The sequence below is a fragment of the Ipomoea nil genome, unplaced genomic scaffold (genome assembly GCF_001879475.1).
Source record: "Ipomoea nil cultivar Tokyo-kokei standard unplaced genomic scaffold, Asagao_1.1 scaffold2704, whole genome shotgun sequence".
Taxonomy (NCBI): Eukaryota; Viridiplantae; Streptophyta; class Magnoliopsida; order Solanales; family Convolvulaceae; genus Ipomoea; species Ipomoea nil.
Window position 1 is genome coordinate 3,227,122 of NW_017619132.1, and position 26,008 is coordinate 3,253,129.

Here is a 26,008-nt window from a genome sequence, read left to right on the forward strand (position 1 = left end):
GACTGCACACATATGCTTTATTAAGCACACCACATTATTATCAGGTTAAAACTCTAATAGCCTTTATAATGAGATGTAATTGTGGATGGTTCTCTAGATCATATACCCTAGGCTAGGAAGCCAACCCACTCCCCTACTATCGATGTGCTTACTTGGTCTGGTATTCACACTTTAAGCTAATTCACAAGGTCACAACGGAACCTAGATCATACCCACTATCTCGGAATGTATAATTCTAACAAATATAATATAACCACATTCACGCTGGTTTTAAGATTTTAAAGAGCTTTTTGTTAGCCATTTGTCAAGTTGGAGCAAAAAAGTAAAAAAAAAAATTAGTTAAAACTGGCGATCACCTTGAAGCGTTTCTTAGGTGTGCATATTGGCTTCATGCATATATGCTTTCTTTTTCTTTTTTTCCCTCTTTTATCTAACAAAAACTAGGTATGTAGTACCAATCTCCATTCCCATTTCTCCTCTCCCATCTTTCTTTCAAATAAGTAAAATTGTATGAAAAACTCATAAAAAATTTCAATTAAAATTACCTTAATAATATAAATTTATACTCCGCAGCAATTATGAATCTTTATGAGTCTATAACCACTAATAAAAATTAAGAAAAATGGTCAAATAGGCCTTAACTGAAAAGTCAATTAGTCACTTAAATTTTTTAAATGTGTAATTACACCCATCAACAATTTATCTTAATGCAATGAAGCTCAAAAATCGATTAATGACCTGCTATCACAGGTCATTAGGAATCCGACCACCTTTCCGCGAAATTTCAAGCAAAAAAGTTATCGGCGACCGGCGACAGAAGGAAACCAGGCGACCCAGTTGTCGCCTTCTCGCTGGAGAAAGTGACCCAAATCTAGGTCGCCTTCCTGCCGGAGAAGGCAACCCTGTGATCACCGATCACTTTGTTGTCTGAAATTTCGCGGAGGGGGTCAGATCCGTAATGACTTATGATATCATGTCATTAATTAATTTTTGAGCTTCATTACATCAAAATAAATTGTTGAGGGGTGTAATTGTACCTTTAAAAAGTTTAGAGAGCTAATTGAGTGCATATTTATCTCATTTTCCTAAAAATTATTAATTATAACAAATTAGCGATTCAAGTATTAATCATTAAACTACTAATAACCGACACGGATAGAGGGATGGTAATATGGTATGTTTGATGAATTTAATGATTAGATTAGATTATCCAATCTAAGAAAGTTTGGATATGATCGGATCTTCATTCTACACGCATAATTTTTTTATTTTTATTTTTTTTTTGAAATTTTGATAATCACCTAACTCAATCAACCATAGACATGGGTCCCATACATTTGTTCTGTGTACAAAACGCACAAAATCTTACCTACAATGGCAGCGCCAAGACGCCAAGTCGCCAACTCATACTTTGACAGTCGGCACTCAACAACTCTGTGCAACGAAAACTCGTCTCAATCTGGACTTTTCAAAGCCATGGCACCAAACACTATTTGTTAATTCTTTCCAATCCCATATCATCAAGCGTCTGCAACACTGTACTTTCACCTAACATTTCTTGACGCAATTCAGGTGCTTGTATAAAGTCCTCAACGAAACCCTGCATTGAGGTTCACCAACCCACCACTCATTCACAGTGTATACACATTCTTTCTTTTCTTTCCTGTCTCTTTTGGATTGAAAGATTGAATTTTGGACTGGAACTGTTCTTTCTTGATGGTTTGATGGCTTTGAATTTGAAGAGTGGATTGAGTTTTGGGTGCCTTGGTGTGAAAGAGTTGGGTTTCCGGCCTCCAAGAGGTTCATCATCAGCCTGCCTTGCGGTGGTAAGGTCTGTTGACGATGAGAGTACATCAAATTCTGCTGCTGAGCTGCCAAAGATTGCTCATCAGACGGATTCTAAGCTTGCCAAGAACTTGAACAGGGACTTTAACTCTTTGCCAAGTGGGTTTCTTTGTCTTTTCTACTTAATTGGTGCCTTTTTAGATATGAAGTTTCTTTATTCTGTAACATGTTCAGAAAAGCAAGGAAGATTAGGTTCTGAGTAATAAGATCACCTCAAACACATCTAATGTATAAATGTAAATGCTCAAATGCTTTCACATACTAAATTGAAGTTGATCTAGGCATATCTGCCTGATATTATCACCTATACATATAAGCATATAGCAACTTATAGAATTAAGGGTACTGAATATTTCCATTGATTTTTTGCTCATCTCCCTCCCTTTTTCCACCCAAACATGAAATTAAAACAAATTGGAAAACTTGCATTTTGCTTGAATTTCCTTTAGTAGTTTAGTTCCTCCTTGGCTCCTTAGATTCCTTTAGTTAGAAACTAATTCAGATACTCTATATAACAAATTAACATACTTCGCATTCTACTTATTCCAGGGCCATTATCTGTGGCTGATTTTTCTCATTCTCAGAATAATGGTTCAAAGATACGAATATCATATAAGGTATTATGCTCTATGATTATGGATGTGTTGCTAAATGTTTACGCCAGTAAAAATTACAGCTGAAGTTCAAAAAATCAAGCTCAGTGGCATTGAAACCTTTCTCATTTTGGTTTGTTTAATGCAGGGGATCCCAGGTACATACAGCGAAGATGCTGCCCTAAAAGCCTACCCTGAATGTGAGACAGTCCCTTGTGATGAGTTTGAAGATGCATTCAAGGTGGTGTTTAACTTCAGCATTTATTGCTAACTGACCACAGAAATTCTATATGTTACTCTGTTATGCATTCCATTTAAGAAGAGCAAAGATGTAATATACTTTTTCACATGGTTTTTATTTTTATTTCTAAAAATAACAAATTAGTTAGAATACATGCCAATACCTTCTTAGCAAATTAGTTTGCTCTAAATGTTAGTTGAAAAACTTCTCCAATTTGTGGTTGGGTATTAACCCATCATTCCTTTTGGCTTTCTTCTGGAATATATTCTTTAGGCCGTTGAGTTGTGGCTGGCTGACAAAGCAATTCTTCCTATTGAGAATTCTTTAAGTGGTAGCATCCATAGGAACTATGATTTACTTCTTCGTCATAGGCTGAATATTGTGGGCGAGGTTCAATTGGCTGTTAACTTCTGCCTTCTAGCAAATCCAGGTGTCAATATGGAGGACTTAAAACGGGTCATAAGCCATCCACAGGTCTGCTGTCCTGCCTGTCCAATTTATGTAAATAAGAATACTTACCTAATTAATGAGCTTCTTTTTCAAGGGAACATGTCTTTGACTTATATCCTGTCTTGCAGGCACTTGGTCAATGTGATATATATCTAAGTAAATTAGGTGTTGTTCAGGAAAATATTGATGATCCAGCTGTTGCTGCACAGGTGATTTAATCAGCATGTCTTGACAGTCCCTCCCATATTATCTGCATTGCATATCACACTCCAAATTGGTTTTTCTATCTTCTGTACCAGTTTGTGGCATCAAAGCGAGCAATGGATGCAGGGGTTGTTGCAAGTCCTCGAGCAGCACAAATTTATGGACTTAATGTACTAGCTGAAAGGATTCAGGTATGAGCATCTTTATGTTTATGGAAGATATATATATAAATGTGCCAGTTATTAGCAGCATGAAATATACATTTAATCTTTTACTTTGCAAGATGAGATTAAACTGCCCTTCTCTTTCTTCTCCCTCCAAACCCTAAACAAAATAATGTATAACTGAATAACTTTTCCATTTAAATACGCAACCCTGAGAAATATATAGTTCTGATAAGGCTGTGTAGTGAGCACTATGAATTGAACTTGTCTTCTTGGAATAAAGACTATGAACTGCATTTTACCATTTCCTATACATTGTGGTTTTGAAACTGGTGGAAATAATGGGTTTTACAGGATGACTCTGACAACGTTACTCGTTTTTTGGTACTAGCCCGAGACCCCATAATTCCAAGGACAGATAAACCTTTCAAGGTATGATTTTCCTTTCATTGATCTTGTTACATGTTCTTTAGATTCATCTGTAACTCAATGGCGTTCTCATTTCCAGACGAGTATTGTATTTTGTTTGGAAGAAGGACCAGGAGTTCTATTTAAAGCATTGGCCGTATTTGCATTAAGGGGCATCAATTTGACGAAGGTATCTCATATCAGTGTTTATGTTGTGAGAATGAGAAATTTCTTTGAAACGGAGTATGTTGATACTGGACACTGCTAATCTTTTACCCTCATCAATGATATATGTAACATCAACAAGAAATCTGGTACCTTCATTGACAAAATGTGCAACTTTATTGGAAAAGTCTTTAGAAAAATTGTAAAACTATGAATGTCCTCTGTGAAATTTGAACCTTGGTTAAGCTACTGGCTGTTTACACAAAGTGACACATTTAATTTCTTGATGAACTCACAAATTATTCTTGAAAGCAAAATAACAGTTAACCATTTTCTTTCATACACATCTTCAGATTGAAAGTCGGCCACAGAGAAAGCAGCCACTGAGGGTTGTTGATGACTCTAATACGGGGACTGCCAAGTGAGTGCCATTTTCTAATGTTTTGGAGCCTATACACAATTATGGAAATTAATTCTGCTGGATTGAAATTTGATAAATTGTATTGTTCATTGGTTACTTATTGACATAATATTTGAACAAAAAAAAATGCTTATTTGGTGCATTAAATTACATGTCAGAACAGTACCATGGCGAATCAATTAAGTTATTACAAAGTTCATATTGCATTTATTTCTTCATATTCTTGGAGTATTACAGTTACCCTACTAAGTCGCCTTTGCTCATTGCCAATATTTAATAATGCAGCATCTCAAATTAAGCTACTGCCAAGGTCATATTGCATTTAATTCCTCATTTCACAAACTATTACAATTGCCCTTCTGGACTGCTAGTCCTCATTGCCATATATCGATTGTTCAGCACCTCAATTAAGTTACTGCCAAGTTCATATCATATCTAATTCTTCATATTTCTTAGAATATTCCAATTACCCTTCCACACTGCTAGTCCTCATTTTATAACACAACTGCAAATTGCTTGATTACATGGGAATGTGGATTGTAAGTTGTAACAAAGGGTGTTGGCAAGTCATGAATAGTTTTTAGTTTTGCACTGGTTTAAAATTCTACAAGTTATACATTCTGACCTGCTTGTGAGTTCATTGGAGTTAAGACTCGGAAAGAAAACTTTCAGATATGGCTTTTTAATACAGTAGGCCTGAGAAGTTTACTTATTTTTTTGCATATTGGCTCATAGACACAAGCATGCAATTTGGCTCCTTGGCTCCATGCTCAGTACTGGCTCACTTGTGATTGTAGGTATTTTGACTACCTATTCTATATTGATTTTGAGGCATCTATGGCAGAACCACGTGCTCAAAATGCTTTGGGGCATCTGCAGGTCTGGTTTTCAATTTTTACTGGAAACATGTGAAAGTTACAGAGGAACGTCAGTTAAAATGCTAGTCTGCATATGAGGAAATGAGAGATAAAATCTTAAAATCTGGACAAGTGGACATTAAGTTAAACTGCAGCTAAAACCACTCATCTTTTCTGAGCAAACTTTTTTTCTTATTTTTTTTGGGCAGGAATTTGCAACTTTCCTGCGAGTTCTTGGTTGTTATGCAATGGGAAGAATTTTGTAGATGCAATTGGTTGTTGCAGACATGTAGTCTTTACTCTACAACGTGTTATTTGTCCTAATCGCGCTGAAGGCTTAATTTTATTTCATTCACTGCTTGTTTGGAGTGGCTTATCAACTGCTGGCCATATTGTGTGCATCTCCAATTAATGGCTCTGATCTACTGTCCAGTGATCCGGCACCCGGCAAAATCCTGTTCCATGCCAGAAGTTGGAACAGGCTTGTGGGTTCTCCATGGGATTCAAATTTTGATCCTGTAGATAGGTTTCAGACTAGGGAGATTTTGTGGAACAGCAATGATATAGTTGAAGTATCCTGGTGGGAACCTCTGATCTGATGAATCAGGATATGGATATTGAAGTCATTTAGGATTCCTTATAGTTAAACCCTTGGTATTTACATAGAAATCTCATCTTTTTGTAGCTTTAGATTTTAATGGTGTTATGTACTTGTGTGTACAAGTGCTTTCTTCATTCTGTAAAGCCACACCTAAAGTCTGAAACTCTAATGTACCTGTTGCAGAACTTAATGACATGTTTTATTGTTTGGTTCACAGGAAAATATTATTTTAGGATAAATTTTTCTCAAATCTGAAAAAAATAAATTTTATTTGTTTGGTAGATGGATAATTTATTAGCCAAGAGGTAGGCGTATTGATTCCCTTCCCTAAAGGTATGATTAAACAAGATCCCTTCAAATTTGCTTGTCATTGAGATGCATTCGGTTAAGAGAGAGCAGCCAGCATTGTCGCCCTCTTCGCCCCGAAGCAAGTCAATAACCGTTTTAGAGTCCAACTCAACAACAATTTTCCGAAACCTGACCTTTTTCAAGATAGAGTCGTATATCCTCCCATAGGCCCAACAGTTCTGCCTTGAAGCTAGTTGGGACGCCAATATTCACCCTTTTGACGGATTAACAAACACAGAATAATATTGAGGGATAACATAAAAGTCTGGGACTAGTTTATGACACCAAAGTCGTTTAGGACAAAATTGAGAAAAACCACTATAGTCCAGGATAATTTTGAACATTAACTCTATAATTATTAAATTTTGTCAATCATATTACACACACACACACACACACACACACACACACACACATATATATATATATATATATATATATATATATATATTCATTTATTAATTTATTTATTGTTATATATATAATGTTGTATGAGAAAATGACTTGAGCATCTTCAACAATAACACAATGTGTATGCGAGTTTTTTTTTTTTTTTTTTTTTGTTTTTTTTTTTAAATATATAAAAATAATGTCAAAATCCTTATATGGAAGAAAGATAAGATATGAGAGAAAGTAAAAATTAATTATCAATATTTAAAGTCTTTTTGTGGGTCTAAAGAAAAAAAGCTGCTTACCTAGTGCATGTTTCACAATTCGCACTAGCAATGCCCATCGGGCAAGTGCATTGCATTTATCTACCGGGCATATTAGGGTGACCACTAGTTGGTAGCCACGGCAAATTATATCGTGCATCAGGGTGTATAATGTATTGTGCGCCCTAAGAGTTTATGTGTATTATATTAAGAGTTTTGATACTGCTAATTATACGTAAGCAATATATAACAACACGAGACCAATTAAAGCAAGTAAATATCTTTATTGATCACGGTAAAGGCCCTAAGTACAATCTACTTGGTTGCTCTGAGTGCCGACTGACTGCGGTCGGGATTCTCTAACAACAACCTATCGATCGTCCAAAAGTCCCTTACACGGTAGCTACTGTGGGTATTTATAGCCGCTATGCCGGGGACAGGATTCCAGCCGTTCGGCATGTTCTCCACGTAGCCACCACGTGTCGTCCTCCCGGGTGCCCTGTCTGTCGTCGTAGAGAATCGCCACGTGTCTTTCGTCAGCTCTCTCGCCAAAGGGCTACCGCTCGACGGTCGACACCGTCGCTCGGGCAACTCCCGGTCGGCCCCCGACTGGGTTCTTCTCAAGGAGCCCGACCTGTTACCTGCAAAGACAAAGAGAAAAAGACAAAGGCTTCTCGGTCGTGGTGAAGCTATGTCGGTCGGGATATTCCCTACCAAGAGCCCCTCAGCCCGGGCCTTTTTGATCGTCCGGGAAAAAATGGGCCGGGATGAAGAAACCCAACCGCCGGCCGCTAAACCGACCGGCCAGCTGTCATTCCCTTCTCCGCCACGTGTCGGCCACTGCCGGCCTCTGCGACTGCAACCGTTGCCTCGGAATCAGCGCTGGTCGTGTCGCGCAAGTGGGCTCTTTTCCCGCCTAAATGCCCTCCTATAAATAGGCCCTTGAGGCCCTCATTTGAACTTTCCTCACTCTTTCGCTTCAATCGGTACCCTCAGAGAGTCCCGAGCAGAGCACCTTTGCAAGGCAGTCGAGCAAGGACTTTCAAGCTTTCATCCGCGAAGTTCCCTCATTCGGTAAGTTCTCAACCCTTCTCTTTTCTTTATGCTTCCATTTTAGGTAGAACTTCTAGGTCAGCTAACTGTCCCGGACATTCTAAGTCTTCTACTAACCCCGATCGACCTTTAGGTAGATCGAAATGACGGACTCTGACAGTCAGAATACCTCGATCGCGGATTACGACGAAGAGGTCGAGCATCTCAGCGACGAGGAGGTGGACATCATGTCCTACTCCCCCGAAGCTATCTACCGACCGGCGCCAGCCCCCGAGCAGGCCGCCGCACAAGACACGTCGCCCAGCTCATCCGGGTCATCGAGCTCTAGCTCAAGCGGATCGGGGAGCTCCGGCGAGGGAGAAGAAGAAGAAGGAACCACGTTGGGGAGACAAGGATCTCCGACCGAAGGCGCTAGGGAAACGCCAACCCGGGTGGTTGGGGACCACCCGGAAGCCGTTGCTCGAGGAAGCGACCGGGAAAACACCCCCGAGCAAGCCGAGGAAAACACGGCCGGGCCGGCCGCACCAGCCGCAGCGGAGTTCGAATTCTTGAACAGCGAGAATGTCGAACAACAAATGAGCCTATTGACCACGGGTGAAGCGGCTAGGATTGCTGAAAGGCTCGTAGGTCGGGTGGAATTCGACACGAGCCGAAAGTTAGGGAATGTCATCGATCGGCATCGGGGCAAATGGATCGGGATGCACTACGACTCCCTGATGGCCCCGATCGCCATTCCCTTTACCCCCCTCCTGAACGCCTTCTTGGCCTACTACCGGGTCGTTCCGGCCCAGATCTGCCCCAATGCGCACCGGATTATCGCCTGCTTTCCGCAGATATGCGCTCGGCATGAAGCCGCCTGCACGTGGTCGTGGGTTCGGTCCCCACGGACGGCGCCAAAATGATACTGCTAATTATACGTAAGCAATATATAACAACACGAGACCAATTAAAGCAAGTAAATATCTTTATTGATCACGGTAAAGGCCCTAAGTACAATCTACTTGGTTGCTCTGAGTGCCGACTGACTGCGGTCGGGATTCTCTAACAACAACCTATCGATCGTCCAAAAGTCCCTTACACGGTAGCTACTGTGGGTATTTATAGCCGCTATGCCGGGGACAGGATTCCAGCCGTTCGACATGTTCTCCACGTAGCCACCACGTGTCGTCCTCCCGGGTGCCCTGTCTGTCGTCGTAGAGAATCGCCACGTGTCTTTCGTCAGCTCTCTCGCCAAAGGGCTACCGCTCGGCGGTCGACACCGTCGCTCGGGCAACTCCCGGTCGGCCCCCGACTGGGTTCTTCTCAAGGAGCCCGACCTGTTACCTGCAAAGACAAAGAGAAAAAGACAAAGGCTTCTCGGTCGTGGTGAAGCTATGTCGGTCGGGATATTCCCTACCAAGTTTATGTGTATTACGTTAAAAGTTCATGTATATTTTGTTAAGAATTTATCTATATTCTGTTAAGAGTTTATGTGTATTATGAATTATGTTAAAATGATGTGTATTATGTTAAAAGTTTATGTGTATTCTACTATACAATTATATACATACGAAACATGGGAATTTTAGGCCCACAATGCATTCTTAGTTTCATTAACTACCTGCCAATTTGGCACTCTGCCATAGGCTTCCTTGCATACGCTATAGTTATTTGTATGAGAATGACCCCATGGGCCATGGCCAATTCAATTCTTAGACTCAAGACGTTATGCAAGTCTTGCATGGAGTTACGCGGCAAAACCGCCACTACAATTGTAATTACTAGAGAAAATGACATTTTCTTCCATAATAATGATCATGGTGTAAATTTAATTGTTTAATTATTTGCTATGTAATTTAATTCTTAAGTTGTTAATGAAGAGACTTTTATGACATTAAGTCGTTAGAGTATCCCATTAAAGAGATTGTGCACAAGTTTTGAAGAGAAAAATGTGATGTGAAGAAGAAGGGAGAGTGTGTTGTAGGAGGTTCGGGTTCTTTGTTCCCGACCCCCGAAAAAGAAAGAAGAAAGCAATTCATGGCAAGTGTGCTGCACATTTAGTGACATGTGTGTGCTGCACATGGCGGTGAGCTACACATTCTTTGGGCCCGTTCATTAAGCCCCATTTTAATTTTTTTTTTTAAATATTTTTTTGACATTTGTTGCTTTTATTTATTTATTACCCTCATTCTCTCATTTTCTCTTTTCTCATCACACATACAAAAACTTCTCAAAACCCACACCAAAACCCTCGAGGATGCACTTAATGTTGTTGGGGAATTGCCAGTAAGTCTTACACCCAACTCGACAAGTAGATCTATAAACTCGGTAAGGTTACCAACAAGACACCTCTAAGCCCAAGTAAATGACAGTCGATAGCTTAGCTATGTACGTACCAAGAGCAATCATTATATCGTGCACTGTGGTCTGTGGACTCGGTCCAATACATAAAATTCATGTGCATAATACATATATATACACATAAACACGATATAATGAACATGAGTTCTGTATATTATATAGTTGATGACACATAAACACTTAATATAATACACAAAATTCATGTTCATAATGCACATAATTCATGTTCATTATATCGTGTTTGTGTATGCGTATTATGAACATGAATTCTGTGCATTATAAAGTCAAATTCTGTGTATTGGATCATGGTCCACGATATAATTTGCTTACCCAGAGACCCAATGGATCGCAAATTATGCCCCGGAAACGTGTTCACCATGAATGGTGAACACGGGTCCAAACGGCGCCGTTTTTACGTAAAAAAAAAAAATTTCGCGGATGTGGTGTTAACGGCGCGCGTTTGGTCAGATTATGAATTTTCTGTTATGAGATTATGAATGTACTGTAAATTCATAATCTCATAACAGAAAATTAATAATCGCATAAAAGAAAAATATTTATTAAATTATGAATTTTCTGTTATGAGATTATGAATTTACTGTAAATTCATAATCTCAAAACAGAAAATTCATAATCTCATAATAGAAAATTCATAATCTCATAATAGAAAATTCATAATCTCAAAACAGAAAATTCATAATCTCATAACAGAAAATTCATAATCTCATAACAGAAAATTCATAATTTCATAACAGAAAATTCATAATTTATGAATGTTGAAGAAGCTTGCGCTACAGAGGAGCAGTCATGGTTTCGGACGGGAATGTGTAGGCACGGGTCCAAAGTGAATGTGCAGGCATGGATTCATAATTTATGAATGTTCGAAATCATTGCTCACCTCAAATTAAAGTGAAACCGTGAAATGTGAAAATGAAGAAGAAAAGTCACGCGATAAAAAAAAAAAAAAAAAAAAAAGAGATAACGGTGCACTAACACCGTTGGGACCGTGTTCACCATGGATGGTGAACACGGTTCCATGGCATAACGATTGCCCAATGGATAGGATGATGTTAGATTCAGCTATGTTCAAGTTTGATCCAATATCGGATATGAAAATTTCATATATATTTGACTTCAAAGTAAAAATTATATATATACATTTTATTCAAATAAATATATTTAAAAATATTTTAAATATTAGCCGCTTAAAAATATTAATATTATCTAAATTAAAATTTAGGTGACTTCGAATATATTTTAAGTTATGTTATATAAAGATATAAACTTGGTTCCAATATCAAATGTAAAAATATTTTATATATTAGACTAAAAAGTAAAAATTATATTTATTTCATTTAAACCAAACATATATAAAAATATTTTAAATATAATGTCTAAAAATTATTTGAAATAACCCAACATGGTAGCTCAAGTGGCAAATGAGCTCTCTTTGTGGGGGAAGATTTCAAAATAACCCGGGTTTGATTCCCAGAAGTGATGATTCCCTTTGAGCCAATTTCTTGTACTTTCAAGCCATGCCCCATAGCCTCTACGCACCGAAGTGCCACCGAAGTGCCATTCGCACTACTATCAAGGGGTCAGCGCATATAGCAACCACCAACATGGTAGCACCACTGGCACAAAGGTGTCCGGACACACCACCAACATGGTAGCACCACTGGCACAAAGGTGTCCGGACACATCCCAACACGTAACAACAACATCATCGATTCAATTAACAAGGATTAAACCTAGAATCATTTTAATATCAAGAAATCTATATGCAAAGCCCTAAAGACAAGTCCTAGACTAGAATCAACACCCGAGCATGCATAAACCCACCCAATAACGCCCTAAAGACAAGTCCTAGACTAGAATCAACACCCGAGCATGCATAAACCCACCCAATAACACCAAGAACATCACAACAAAGCATGCATAAACCCACCCAATAACACCAAGAACATCACAACAACCCAATAACACCAAGAACATCACAACAAAGCATGCATAAACCCACCCAATAACACCAAGAACATCACAACAACGAGATTCACGATATAAACCCTAGAGACAAGCTCTAGACATAATTAAATACAAGACATCACAACAATCACGATATAAACCCTAGAGACAAGCTCTAGACATAATTAAATACAAGACATCACAACAACGAGATTCACGATATAAACCCTAGAGACAAGCTCTAGACATAATTAAATACAAGATCATATCAATAACAACTAACATTAAGTACACACTCACGCACATTAAGTACAACATTCACGCACCTTAAGCACAAGACTCACGCTCCTTAAGCACAAAACTCATGCACTTTAAAGTTTCAACAACAACTCACATTAAGTATACACTCACGCACATTAAGCACACAAAACTCACACACCTTAGACACAAGACTCGCGCTCCTTAAATATAAAACTCACGCACATTAAGCACAAATCTTACGCACCTTAAGCACAAGACTCACGCACATTAATCACCCGCACAATCGCACGGGAGACACTTACCCGCAATGAAACTTAATTTATATATATATATATATATATATATATATATATATATATATCACCCATTTATTGGGTAGTGAGGTAAATATTCACCATCTTTGTGAATGGTCTTCAATCTTCAAAGCAGTCAAAGGCAATTTATATCATGGCTGGACCAGGGTCCACGTAGTAGATTGAAACAACTAGTTATAAAATTAATACTTGTAAGGTAGGGAAGTTTATCTATATATATATATATATATATATATATATATATATACTGTGGAGTAAGAGTTGCATGTGTGAGGCCAGGGAGATGGAAATGAATTCTTTTGTATTGCTTTGTTGCCTCCTTATTCTACCCATCTCTCTTCTGAATAATACTCCATTCTCCCATGGAGTTGAAACAATTTCTGGAAACAAATATATAACTCAGGCTACAACTATATCCTCTCCCAATGGAAGATTTGAGTTGGGTTTCTTCACACCAGCTCAATCTTCCAAGTATTACATTGGAATCTGGTACAAAAACATCTCCCCTCAAACAGTAGTTTGGGTAGCAAATAGGGTCACCCCAATCCCCTCCTCCGCAATCAACTCCTCCAAACTCAGAGTCCTAGACGGCGACTTGGTGCTTGTAGACGGGGCACAAAACTTGGTCTGGTCAACCAATCTCAGCGCCTCCTCCGTCACCACGGTGAAGCGAAACTCTGTTCAAGCAACTCTTCGGGACAGCGGAAACTTGGTTTTGAGCGACGATGGCATGAATTCAACAACCCCACTTTGGCAAAGTTTTGACCACTCGACACACACATTTCTGCCCGGTGCCAAGTTCGGGTATAACAAGCGCACCAAAACAACATATGGGTTCACTTCGTGGAAAAGTTGGGACGACCCGGCACCCGGGCTATTTAGTTCTATTGGGAGTGATGGCGGTGTGGCATTTCAAATGTGGAACGGCACAGAGGAATACTGGAAGAGTGGACCCAAATTCGGAACAGACAAATATAAGCCCAATTCTGCGCACAGCCGCACCTTTGTGGACAACGAAAATGAGATTTACTTCGCTTACAATGTGCTAAACCCGTCCGTCATTTGCAGACACATAATCGACGTAAATGGGCAAGAGAAGACACTAGTGTGGTCGGAAGCTCAAAAGGTGTGGATGTCGACCGATGTTAGACCGTCACAAGAATGCGACGTTTATGCGTATTGCGGCCCATTCAGCATCTGTAGTGACAACTCTACCACCGTTTGTGTTTGCTTGCAAGGTTTCAAGTACAAGTCACAAAGAGAATGGAGATTCAATGAATTCTCTGGTGGGTGTGTTAGGAACACCAGTTTGAAGTGTAGTGGAAGTAATAATTACGAAGAAGAGGATATGGACGTGGACAGGTTCATAATGTATCCAAACGTGAGATTGCCAAGACATCCTCAAAACATCATAGCTGAGACCCAGGCCGAATGTGAGTCCAGTTGTGTCAACAATTGCTCTTGTACCGCCTATGCTTATAGCAATAGCAGTGGTAGTCATTGTCGGATTTGGGTCGGACAGCTTTTGAACCTGAAACAGTTGGGGAAATATGATATCAATGGAAGCACAATTTACATCAGAGTTGCTGCCACTGAATTTTCAAATATCAAAGGTAAATTAATAACATTATATATAACAATGGTTGATTGATGTTTAATTAATTAATTTTCTTTTGGTGTTAACACACAGATACAAACTCAAAGCAGTCGCCAGGGAAGCTCAAAGCGATCATAGCTAGTGTAGCAGTAGCTGCAGCAGCTCTAGTTGCATGCACTATTTTCTGCGTCTGTTACAAAAGGAGAAGAGCCGCATTGAAAATAACAGGTAATTTAATTTAGTTGTAGATCAGAGAAAATATAATTTTCCGTTTTGACATCGATTAAAACCATAATATATTCTGAGTATTTGAAATAGCGTTTTCTGTTCAATTCACTTCATAACTTGCAGTGGACGACGCAATGGATGAAACGATAGATGATGAGAACGGCATTGGTGTCCCGCTCATCACTTTCCAAAGCATATTGGAAGCTACAAACAACTTTTCCAATGCAAATAAGTTAGGAGAAGGAGGCTTTGGTCCGGTTTATAAGGTTATCACTCAATTCTCTCATTATTTATATATATATATATATATATATAAACAATCCACTTCACATCAGCATGTTTTTGCTTTTTCATATATAATACCTAATAATGAAAATAATGGTATTTCAGGGTATGCTTCTTGATGGGGAAGAAGTTGCAATAAAAAGATTATCAAGTCAATCTAGTCAAGGAATCAACGAGTTTAAGAATGAAGTTGTACTAATTGGAAAGCTTCAACACAGAAATCTTGTTAAACTTGTAGGTTACTGCACACAAGTGGGAGAAAAGATTTTGCTATATGAATATATGCCAAACAAGAGTTTAGACACCTTCATATTTGGTAAGTTGTATTATTTCGTGTTCCATTGATCAACTATATATTAATAAATTCAATCAGTAAATAGTAACTGGCTACATTATATTGTACGTTTTCACAATTTAGATCAAACACGTCGACTATTATTGGATTGGAGCAAAAGGTTTGACATTATATTGGGAATTGTCCGAGGACTTGTATATCTTCATCATGATTCAAGATTGAGAATCATTCACAGAGACATGAAAACAAATAACATTTTATTAGATGAAGAAATGATACCCAAGATTTCAGATTTTGGATTAGCGAGACTGGTTGCTGGGAATACATTTGAAGCAAATACCAAAAAAGTTGTAGGGACCTTGTAAGTAGTCCTTAACTTGAATTATGGAGTAAATCTTCAAGATCCATAATTTTTTAAATACGTATCTCAAAACAATTTTAATTTACTTAATATTTTGGAGACTTACTTACTCTTCTTTTCATTTTGGATTGCGTGTTATGGTAATAATAAAGCGGTTACATGTCTCCCGAATATGCATTAAGTGGACTCTTCTCAACTAAGTCTGATGTATTTAGTTTTGGAGTGATCATACTCGAAATAATTTGTGGAAAGAAAAACACATCATTTTATCAGCATGAAGTCTCAAACCTTTTAGGCTATGTAAGTGAAGAAACCTTATAAACCTTAATGAGATAGTATTTTTCAATTTTACTATGTTTGACTTGATTTACTATTCTTTTTCTTTTTCTTGTGTTACTTCAGGCATGGAAATTATGGAGTGAAGGGAATGCAATGGATTTATTAGATGGCTCACTACTAGGATGCTGTACGGAATGTGAAGTGTTGAAGTGCATAAATGTTGGGTTGATATGTGTCGAAGAAGCTCCAAACCGTCGTCCTAGCATGCCTAATGTATTTTTAATGTTGACAGATGAAAGTATGAATCTACCTAAACCATATCAACCAGCTTTTGTTACAAGAAATCGGATTTGCAATGACCCTTCTACTATAGAATCTGATAAACCGTGCTCCAATCAACTTACTTTTTCAACACAAGAAGGTCGATAGGTATATCGATCTAATACTAATATAATAAGTTGTTTGTTCTATAAGCTTTGTTTTAGCAATAGGTGCATTGTTTGAAAGATAATCTTATTATGTCTTCTACTTTGTATTTATTTTTCTGTAGCTAGGGAAGTTATTTCGTCTTCTACTTTGTATTTATTTTTCTGTAGCTAGGGAAGTTATTTCGACATTTACAAGTTATTAAATTGAAAATTATTTGTAACTCGTTTAGCAATCCACTTTAATGCATATGTTATATGCACATATTTGTTTAACTTCTTGTGAAGGTGAAATTCCCTCGCTCTCAGGGTCCGCACACACTAACTTAACAAGACTGTGGAGAGATAAATCATGGTTACTGAGCATCCTATTAAATAAGAGAATCAGTGCCCGGTGCCCACAAGGAAGCTATCACATTGGATGGAGTGCCATTGGGGATGTTTACACAAAGTAACACATTTAATTTCTTGATGAATGTAACTCACAAATTGTTTTCATGAATATGGAACAGCAATTATATAGTTGCCAGAAGATGGAACAGGCTTGTGGGTTCCCCATGGGATTGAAATTTTAATCCTGTAGATAGTATAGGTTTCAGACTAGTGAGATTTTGTGTGGAACAGCAATTATATAGTTGAAGTATCCTGGTGGGAACCTCTGATCTGATGAATCAGGATATGGATATTGAAGTTATTTAGGTTTTCTTGTAGTTGAACTCTTGGTATTTACATAGAATTCTCCTCATCTTTTTGTAACTTTTACACATGATTTTAATGGTGTTATGTGTACAGGTGATTTCTTCTTCATTATGTAAAGCCACACCTAAAGTCTGAAAATCTAATGTCCCTGTTGCAGAACTTAATGACATGTTTTATTGTTTGGTTCACAGAAAATATTATTTTAGGAGAAATTTTTTTCTCAAATTTTAAAAAGTAGATTTCATTTGTTTGGTCGATGGATACTTTATTTTAACGGAAAATGAATTCTCCAAATTGAACAAAATAAATTCCTTTCTCTTCTTTGATATTTTATTTTTCATACTTTTTTTTTTAGAAAAAAGTTAAAACATTAATTTTTATATTACCCTTACATATTTTTTATTATATAAGAATATTTGAGTCTCAATATTAATTATTTTTAACAATTTATTTTTTAATATGACAAAACAATAGAATCAATTCTTTTCCACAAATCAAACTAGCAATAAATGCTCTTTAAAAAAAACAAATTCATTTAATCTTTTTAAAAAACTTTCATTACTGTAAAGATCAGAATAAAAAAAGATATATTATGCTACAGAGAATAAAATTTTTAGAATTTTAGTGTGTTTACTTTAATTTTTTCATTCTTTTTTAAAATTAAAATTAAAATTAAAATGTATAAATAAACATAGGGAAAATGACACTTTTTCCCCCTGAGTTATATACTTATATCACTTTTCCCCCCTCAATTATTCAAGTGGCTATTTTTCCCCCTAAAATGTTAAATGGACATATTTACCTTTAAAATAAATATTTTATTTATTTTTCTTCTCCAACAAATTATGACCATAATTTGGTTCAAACCAAATAAACAGTATAGCAACCAAATCAAAATATTTCAATTACAATTTAGAATCGAAACTCGATATTTAGAGTTTATTAAAATCCTGGAACGGACGGTTCATGTTCCGAACTGAAAAAATAAAATACATTTATTGTTGAATTTAGACTATTTTTAAAATAAAAATAAAATTTTAAAATAAAAACGGTTCAAAATCACGAATCGGGTCCAGAACCGCCAGTTCACGGTTTAGGACCAATTTTTTTGATTCATAATTTTAATAAATTGAAATCCAAATATTGGGTTCTAGATCTGAATCGTAACCGGAAACTTTTAATTCGATTGCTATAGTGTCCGATTCCGTTCGAACCGAATCGTAGTCATCCCTACGTATACGCAATAATTTGTTGGAGAAGTAAAATAAATATAATGTTTATTTTAAGGGTATAAATGTCAATTTAATATATTAGGGGGGAAAAACAACCACTTTTAGAATAATTGAAGGGGCTAATGTACTTACCTAAATAATTGAGGGGGAAAAAGTGCTATAAGTATATAACTTAGGGGGAAAAAGTGTCATTTTCCCATAAACATATTTTTTCGTGAATAAATGCACTTCTTTGTCAATTTTCAAGACATTTAATCATTTTTTGGTTGGCTTTCCTCTTTTGGGTATTTTAATTATTATTCCATTGACCCGAATTGAATGATGACTTCTCCAAATTTAATTATTGCCTTCGCTAATTTTAAAGAAACTCAATCGCATTTTTTAATATAATAATTATTACATTTTGTCAATCATAATACACATAATCACACGTGTTTAGGACAAAGAATTGTCCCACCCTCATTATGCTTCGATTCAAGTCATTCAAGCACAATAAGCATCTAAATCCCCTATTTTCCTTACTTTCATAATGAGAAATAGAGTTTGTGTAAAGAAGTGATTTGGAAATTCAATCCATTATCATTGTGATTGAATTTTCTATGTGTTGCAAGCCACACATCAACACATCAACAAGATAAGAGTACAATTTATTCACAAACATCAAGAATCATAGCTAGGTTTCCTCGCCTTCATACAAGAACTACCAAATAGAGCATCTCTTAGATAGACAATAATACCCTAATCCAAAATCTAAATGAAACTACTCACACATATTTAGCACAAGCAATGCGCAGGCGATGGTATGAACTTGTTCACACAAGTGTCCGGAGATGGGCGGTCTCATGGGCATGGGGTTGCCCGTGCGAACTACTCCTGATCCAATGTTGCTCCAAACCTTTTATAATGAATTTTTGGCTTTAAACTTGATTGAAAATGTCTCAAGATGCTTCAATTCTTCACTTGTGACAAGATTCACCTAGAGATAAAATCACACAATTAAGTCTAAAGTCGCGCGGAAGTTCAACGGTGGTATGTGAATGAAATGGGCTAAGTAAAGGGATAAAAATATAAACAATAAAACACTTAATAAATGTAATTTTATTTTTTGAGTGACAAGAAAAATTTACAGTTACTATTTGAAGTGTGTATTAACTAAATTAAACTTTGCAGTCACTAGGATAAATTGAATTTTTTCACTATAAATATCCAAGTATATGATTGTATATTGTGGTTTGAATCAAGTCAATCAACATGATCAATCACAATCATTTGATTTGATATATAAAATAGAAATGATAACAGTTTTCTTAACCTAACAATGGGGTAATTGCAAAATATTGTTTGTTTTGTGTGGGGGACTTGGTCACAGCCATAGATAATTACAAGTCAAGACGACCTTTCGTATTCCACTGTAGACTTCCATTGTCTCTAATAACGCATTGGAACTCTGTTCTGTTCGGTTCGTCAGTTCAGCTCTCTCTCTCTCTATATACTATATATGAGTTAATACCAACCGAGATCTTCCGAGTATAGTATTTTTGTCATGTTTAGTTTTAAATTTTTAAATTAATCATATGTGGTTCTTCGACTTTTAAATTTAACCATTCGTGGTCCAAGTAAACAACCCATGATCATTCAACTTTCGAAATTTAACCACCGGTGGTTCTTTTAAAAGGACCATTTATTCACAATCATCAAGAATCATTGCTAGGTTTCCTCCCCTTCATACAAGAACTACCAAATAGAGCATCTCGCTCGAAGATATATAATAATGCCCTAATCCAAATTTTAAATGAAACTACTCACACATATTTAGCACAAATAAGTGAAAATACAATAGAAAAATACATACGTAATGTAAGAGAGATGAAATAAAAGATGAACTTATGTAATGAAGAATTCCAAAATGGGTGCTCCAATCTTCGATTACAACCTTAGGAAATGTTAATCTTCCGTAATCTAATGCTAATTAATCTAGGCTAATGAAATGGTAGTAGAAATTGAAGGGAAAATGAGCTCTCACGGTTTAGGGTTTGAACTTTGAACTCTTTAAAAAAGAACAAAAAATGAACTTAATAGGGTCTGTTGCGGAGGCGATGCTACGAGCTTGTCCACACTATGGGCTCCAAACTTCACTGAAAATGTCCCAAGATGCTTCAATTCTTCACTTGTTGTGACAAGATTCACCTAAAGATAAAATCACACAATATAATATAATTAAGTCTAAATTCAGCAAGTTCAAAGGCGGTATGTGAACAAAATGTCAAAATATATGAGCTAAGTAAAGGGATAAAAATATAAACAATAAAACACTTATTAAATATAATTTTATTTTTTTGAGTAACAAGAGAAATTCACAATCACTATTTGAGATGTGTATTAGGTAAATTAAACTTCGCAGTCACTATTGTAAATGAAATTTTTTGACCATAAATATTCAAGCATGCATATGATCGTATATTGTGGTTTGAATCAACATGATCAATTACATGGATGGTACAAACCCAGTAGTTTAATGGTCATATATAGGTTAGAACATCTATGGTGGGTGGGGCTTAGATTCGTTATGCTGAAAATGTTTGAGAAAGTAAATAATAGATATTACCTTGTAAATAATTATGAGTATTTTAAAAGAATGTAGTTTAAAGGTCTAATTTGTGCAAGTACATATTTTAATATATAAAAGTGTAAATATATTTACATAAGATGCACATTTCACATTTGATTTGATATATAAAATAGACATGACAACAATTTTCTTAACCTAACAATGGGGTAGACTGGCCAAAATCCTTCAAACCACAAAATGGGGGCAACCAAGCTGATAGCCTGATACCAAAGATTATACTTAAATATGCATAAAAAAAAATGGCACAAATAAACACGTGTATCACCTTAATTGATAAATGACCACAATAAGGTAAATCAAGTTAGGTTAGTTGTCCATGCCCGCATGTGCAACTCAGTTGGTCACATGGGTGACGTGAAGTTTGGGAGCAATAACTAGAGAGCGATCTCACCAACAATAGTAGGAAGTAACCTCTCAAAGTGAGAGGACTCCTAGGTCTAATATCTATCTTCAGTTGAGTTACACTTAGGTTGTCCATGACTTGGTCACAACTCACAACCATGCATAATGACAAGGTCAAGACGACCTTTCGTGTTCACGGCTTCACGCAATGGAAGTCTAGCTTCCAATTCCAGTCTAATGACACATTGGAAGTCTGTTCTGTTCGTCAGTTTAGCGCTATATATATTAGTGAGTAAATCAGAGAGTTGTGTGAGGCCAGGGAAATGGAAATGAATTTCTTTGTAGTGCTTTCTTACCTCCTTATTCTACTCATCTCTCTTCTGAATACTCCATTCTCCAATGGAGGAGTAGAAACAATTTCTGGAAACAAATATATAACTCAGGGTAGAACTATATCCTCTCCCAATGGAAGATTTGAGTTGGGTTTCTTCACACCAGGTCAATCGTCCAAGTATTACATTGGTATTTGGTACAAAAACATCTCCCCTCAAACAACAATTTGGGTAGCAAATAGGGTGACCCCAATCCCCTCTTCCGCAATCAACTCCTCGAAACTTAGAGTCTTGGAGGAGATGATATCAATGGAAGCACAATTTACATCAGACTTGCTGCCACTGAATTTTCAAATATAAAAGGTAAATTAATAACATTATATATAACAATAGTTGATTGATGTTGAATTAACTGCTCTTATATAGTGTTTAATTAATTAATCTTCTTTTGGTGTTAACATACAGAGGATACAAACTCAAAGCAATTTCTAGCGATCATAGCTAGTGTTGCAGTTGCTGCAGCAGCTCTAGTTGCATCCACTATTTTCTGCGTCTGTTACAAAAGGAGAAGAGCCGCATTCAAAATAACAGGTACGTGTTGACTGTTGACAACATTGATTAAAACCATATTTAATTTTGAGTATTTGAAATATATAGTCTTCTCTGTTCACTTCAGAACTTGCAGTGGACGCAATAATGGATGAAGATACAGATGGCGTCCCGCTCATCACTTTCCAAAGCATATTGGAAGCTACAAACAACTTTTCCGATGCAAATAAGCTAGGAGAAGGAGGTTTTGGTCCTGTTTATAAGGTTATTATTATTAGCGAATTAAATTATCTCTATAGATATTTATTTCAAGCTGTTTTTACCTTTCTATATTTAATACCTAATAATGGAAATGGTATTCTAGGGTATGCTTCTCGATGGGCAAGAAATTGCAATAAAAAGATTATCAAGTCAATCTAAACAAGGAATCAAAGAATTTAAAAATGAAGTCGCACTAATTGGAAAGCTTCAACACAGAAATCTCGTTAAACTTGTAGGTTACTGCACACAAATGAAAGAAAAGATCTTGCTATATGAATATATGCCAAACAAGAGTTTAGACACCTTCATATTTGGTAAGATGGTATTCCATTGATCAACTATATATTAATAAATTCAATCAATATTCCAATAGTAATTGGGTACATTATATTGTTTTCACAATTCAATTAGATCAAACACGTCGACTATTGTTAGATTGGAGCAAAAGGTTTGATATTATATTGGGAATTGTTCGAGGACTTGTATATCTTCATCATGATTCAAGATTGAGAATCATTCATAGGGACATGAAAACAAATAACATATTATTAGATGAAGAAATGACACCCAAAATTTCAGATTTTGGATTAGCGAGACTGGTAGCTGGAAATACGTTTGAAGCAAATACCAAAAAAATCGCTGGCACCTAGTAAGTAGTCCTTAACTTGAATTATGGAGTAAATCATTAAGATCCATAATTTTTTAAATACATATCTCAAAACAATTTTAATTACTTAATATTGTGGAGATTTACTTACTTTTCTTTTCATTTTGTACAATTCATGCATCATATTTGGATTGTGTGTTATGGTAATAATGAAGTGGTTACATGTCTCCTGAATATGCACTAAGTGGACTCTTCTCAACGAAGTCTGATGTATTTAGTTTTGGGGTGATCATACTTGAAATAATTTGTGGAAAGAAAAACACAGCACTTTATCAGCATGGAGAAGTCTCAAACCTTTTAGGCTATGTAAGTGGAGAAACCTTATAAACCTTAATGAGTTAGTATTTTTCAATTTTAGTATGTTTGACTTGATTTACTATTCTTTTTATTGTGTTATCTCAGGCATGGAAATTATGGAATGAAGGGAATGCAATGGATTTATTAGATGACTCGGTTGAATGCTGTAAGGAATGTGAAGTGTTGAAGTGCATAAATGTTGGGTTGTTATGTGTTGAAGAAGATCCAAATCGTCGTCCTAGCATGCCTACTGTATTTCTAATGTTGACAGATGAAAGTATGAATCTACCCAAACCAAATCAACCAGCTTTTGTTACAAGAAATTGGATTTGCAATGTCTCTTCTACTGCAGAATCTGAGAAACCGTGCTCCAATCAATTGACTTTTTCAATACAAAAAGGTCGATAGGGATCTGTAATAATAATATAATAAGTTGTTTGTTCTATAAGCTTTGTTTTATGTAGTGTTTGAAAGATAATCTTAATATGTCTTCTACTTTGCATTTATTTTTCTATAGGAACTTAGGAAGTAATTGCAACATTTACAAGCGATATATTAAATTGGAAAGTTGTAACTCGTTTAGGATTCCACTTTAATGCATATGTTATATGCATATATATATATATATATATATATATATATATATATATATATATATATATTTTTTTTTTTTTTTTAAACTTCTTGTTCATGTGAAATTTCCACACTCCCCCGGAGCACATCCTTACTTGACAGGATAACATAGAGGTAAATTATGATCACTCAACATCTCATCAAATAAGAGAATTAGTGCCTGATGCCACAAAGAGGCCACCCCATTGGGTGTAACATGATAAAAAAAAAATTTATGATCAAATATGAAATGGTTGGAATAAATTGCATATAATTCCTATTAATTAATATGATATTCGTGAATACTTTTATTAATATGATATTCATAAATATTTTATATTTTAATTATATCAACTCTACGATTTCTAGATTAATTTGAATACGATGACACACAATTGAAACTTTTAAATTATATTGACTAGTTAATAGATAGTTCTTAAAAAGTAGATTTTCTTTTAAAATATTTTAATAATTGAATTACAAAACATAATTTGTATGTATTAATTCATCAATTTAAATAATTATTACCACAAATAATACATTATGAAAAGAGAAAATGGCGAGTTTGGTGCATGAGTTATAACCGTAGTGACGACTTAGTCATTGTGTTATTACCGTATCCATTTTTAGTCCTTAAGTTATGAGAGAAGTGTCGAGTTTGGTCCCTGACGCTAGCTAGTGGTGTGTTGACAAAGTTAATTCCAAGAGTAAATAAGTAAATTCCTTGATAAAACTTGTAAACTTAGTCAAAATACTTTCCCCAAATCGATAAAAGTTCTAAGTTGCTTATGTAATCAGTGAAGAAGCCTTACTCCCGTTTTTCTTAAAAAAAAAAATCAAATTTCAATATTTCAATTCTATTTATAAATAAACAACTTAAATTATAATTTTTTGACAACTACAAAAATTTACTCCATAACATGGACAAGCTTGGAATCTTTTTCTTCGATTAGCATAACTCCATGACATTTTGATGGATAATAAATTCAAATCTACATCGAAAATTATCCCCAAATTGAGAGAAAGATGAAGTACCACAAGTCCACAACTGACATCCTATAATTAATGGCTAAATTAGTTCATCAATACAAAGAATATTGATTATTTATTTAAACATATAAAATAGAGAAACAACTTACATGTGAATTTCATAGCTTAGAAGTGGACGAATTTAAGATTTCAGAGCTTGGAGAAGAAAAAACCCTTCAATTGTAGGTATAAGAAGAAAAGAATGACTATTGCTCAATAGGTTTCAACATAAGAAGTAGATTATAATTTGAATTTTCTATTTTACCCCTATATTATTAAATTATTTTAAATTTTTTTATTAGCTGCACAAAATATTAACGCTAAGGACCAAACTCGCCACTTCGCTCATAATTAAGGGACTAAACTCGAATACGATCATAACTTAGGGACTGAATTGAAACTTGGTTATAACTCAGGAACTAAAAGATGTAATTTTCCCTTATAAAAATCACATTATTATTTTCATCCAGAGATCTCATTAAAGAATAAGTTGCCTACCTAGTATCTAGACGGAAGACACCTGTGCAAGTCATGCATGTAGTTATGTGCATTGTTTGGTATGCAAGAATAGAATGAGTAGAAATGGAAAGGAAATAAGTAAATAAAGACTAAAATATTCTTATATTATATATTTATAATAATAGCAGTAATAAGGGCAAAAACATAAATTACCATAGAATTCCAATTCCCACAAGTGTAGAATTGCAATTCACAGGGGAATTTTATAAATTACAATTCTCTTCAGCCAAATAATGAAATTTTGTGATTATATAAAATCAACAGCTTGATCAATTTGGCTGAAGTAATTGCAAAATATTGTTTCTTTGTTTGGTTGGGGAGTTGGTCACAGCAGCCATAAATAATTACAAGTCAAGGCGACCTTTCGTGTTCACGTACGCAATGGTTATGGAAGTCTTCCACTCTAATGACGCATTGGAACATAGAGATTAGTGAGTAGAGAGTAGAGAGTAGAGAGTAGAGAGTTGTGTAAGACCAGGGAATTGAA

General features: G+C 35.8%; 2 protein-coding genes across 4 annotated transcripts; both read left to right on the top strand.

Annotated features, from left to right (window-relative positions):
* The first annotated feature begins 1,329 nt into the window (after window positions 1-1,329).
* On the top strand, window positions 1,330-17,219 carry LOC109156048 (arogenate dehydratase/prephenate dehydratase 1, chloroplastic-like). Of its 3 annotated transcripts, XR_002049960.1 has the most exons (13): window positions 1,330-1,944; window positions 2,395-2,462; window positions 2,587-2,679; window positions 2,953-3,153; window positions 3,258-3,338; window positions 3,429-3,524; window positions 3,852-3,929; window positions 4,006-4,095; window positions 4,424-4,491; window positions 5,289-5,370; window positions 5,558-5,790; window positions 8,826-8,832; window positions 16,916-17,219. XR_002049960.1 is itself a non-coding variant. In XM_019303828.1 (11 exons), exons 1-11 carry the CDS (start codon window positions 1,725-1,727, stop codon window positions 5,612-5,614), a joined length of 1,134 nt encoding a protein of 377 aa, XP_019159373.1. In that variant the 5' UTR covers window positions 1,330-1,724; the 3' UTR covers window positions 5,615-6,158. The 3 variants fall into 3 exon arrangements, 1 of the variants encoding a protein (XP_019159373.1); XR_002049961.1 differs by lacking the exons at window positions 8,826-8,832; window positions 16,916-17,219 and adding an exon at window positions 5,838-6,158; XM_019303828.1 differs by lacking the exons at window positions 8,826-8,832; window positions 16,916-17,219 and having other exon boundaries at window positions 5,558-6,158.
* LOC109155686 (receptor-like serine/threonine-protein kinase SD1-6) lies at window positions 13,167-23,806 on the top strand. The gene is made up of 13 exons (XM_019303306.1): window positions 13,167-14,496; window positions 14,574-14,708; window positions 14,832-14,974; window positions 15,099-15,309; window positions 15,412-15,649; window positions 15,802-15,949; window positions 16,052-16,349; window positions 22,053-22,178; window positions 22,264-22,400; window positions 22,501-22,711; window positions 22,809-23,046; window positions 23,220-23,370; window positions 23,467-23,806. Exons 1-13 carry the CDS (start codon window positions 13,167-13,169, stop codon window positions 23,767-23,769), a joined length of 3,669 nt encoding a protein of 1,222 aa, XP_019158851.1. The 3' UTR covers window positions 23,770-23,806.
* The last annotated feature ends 2,202 nt before the right edge of the window (window positions 23,807-26,008 follow it).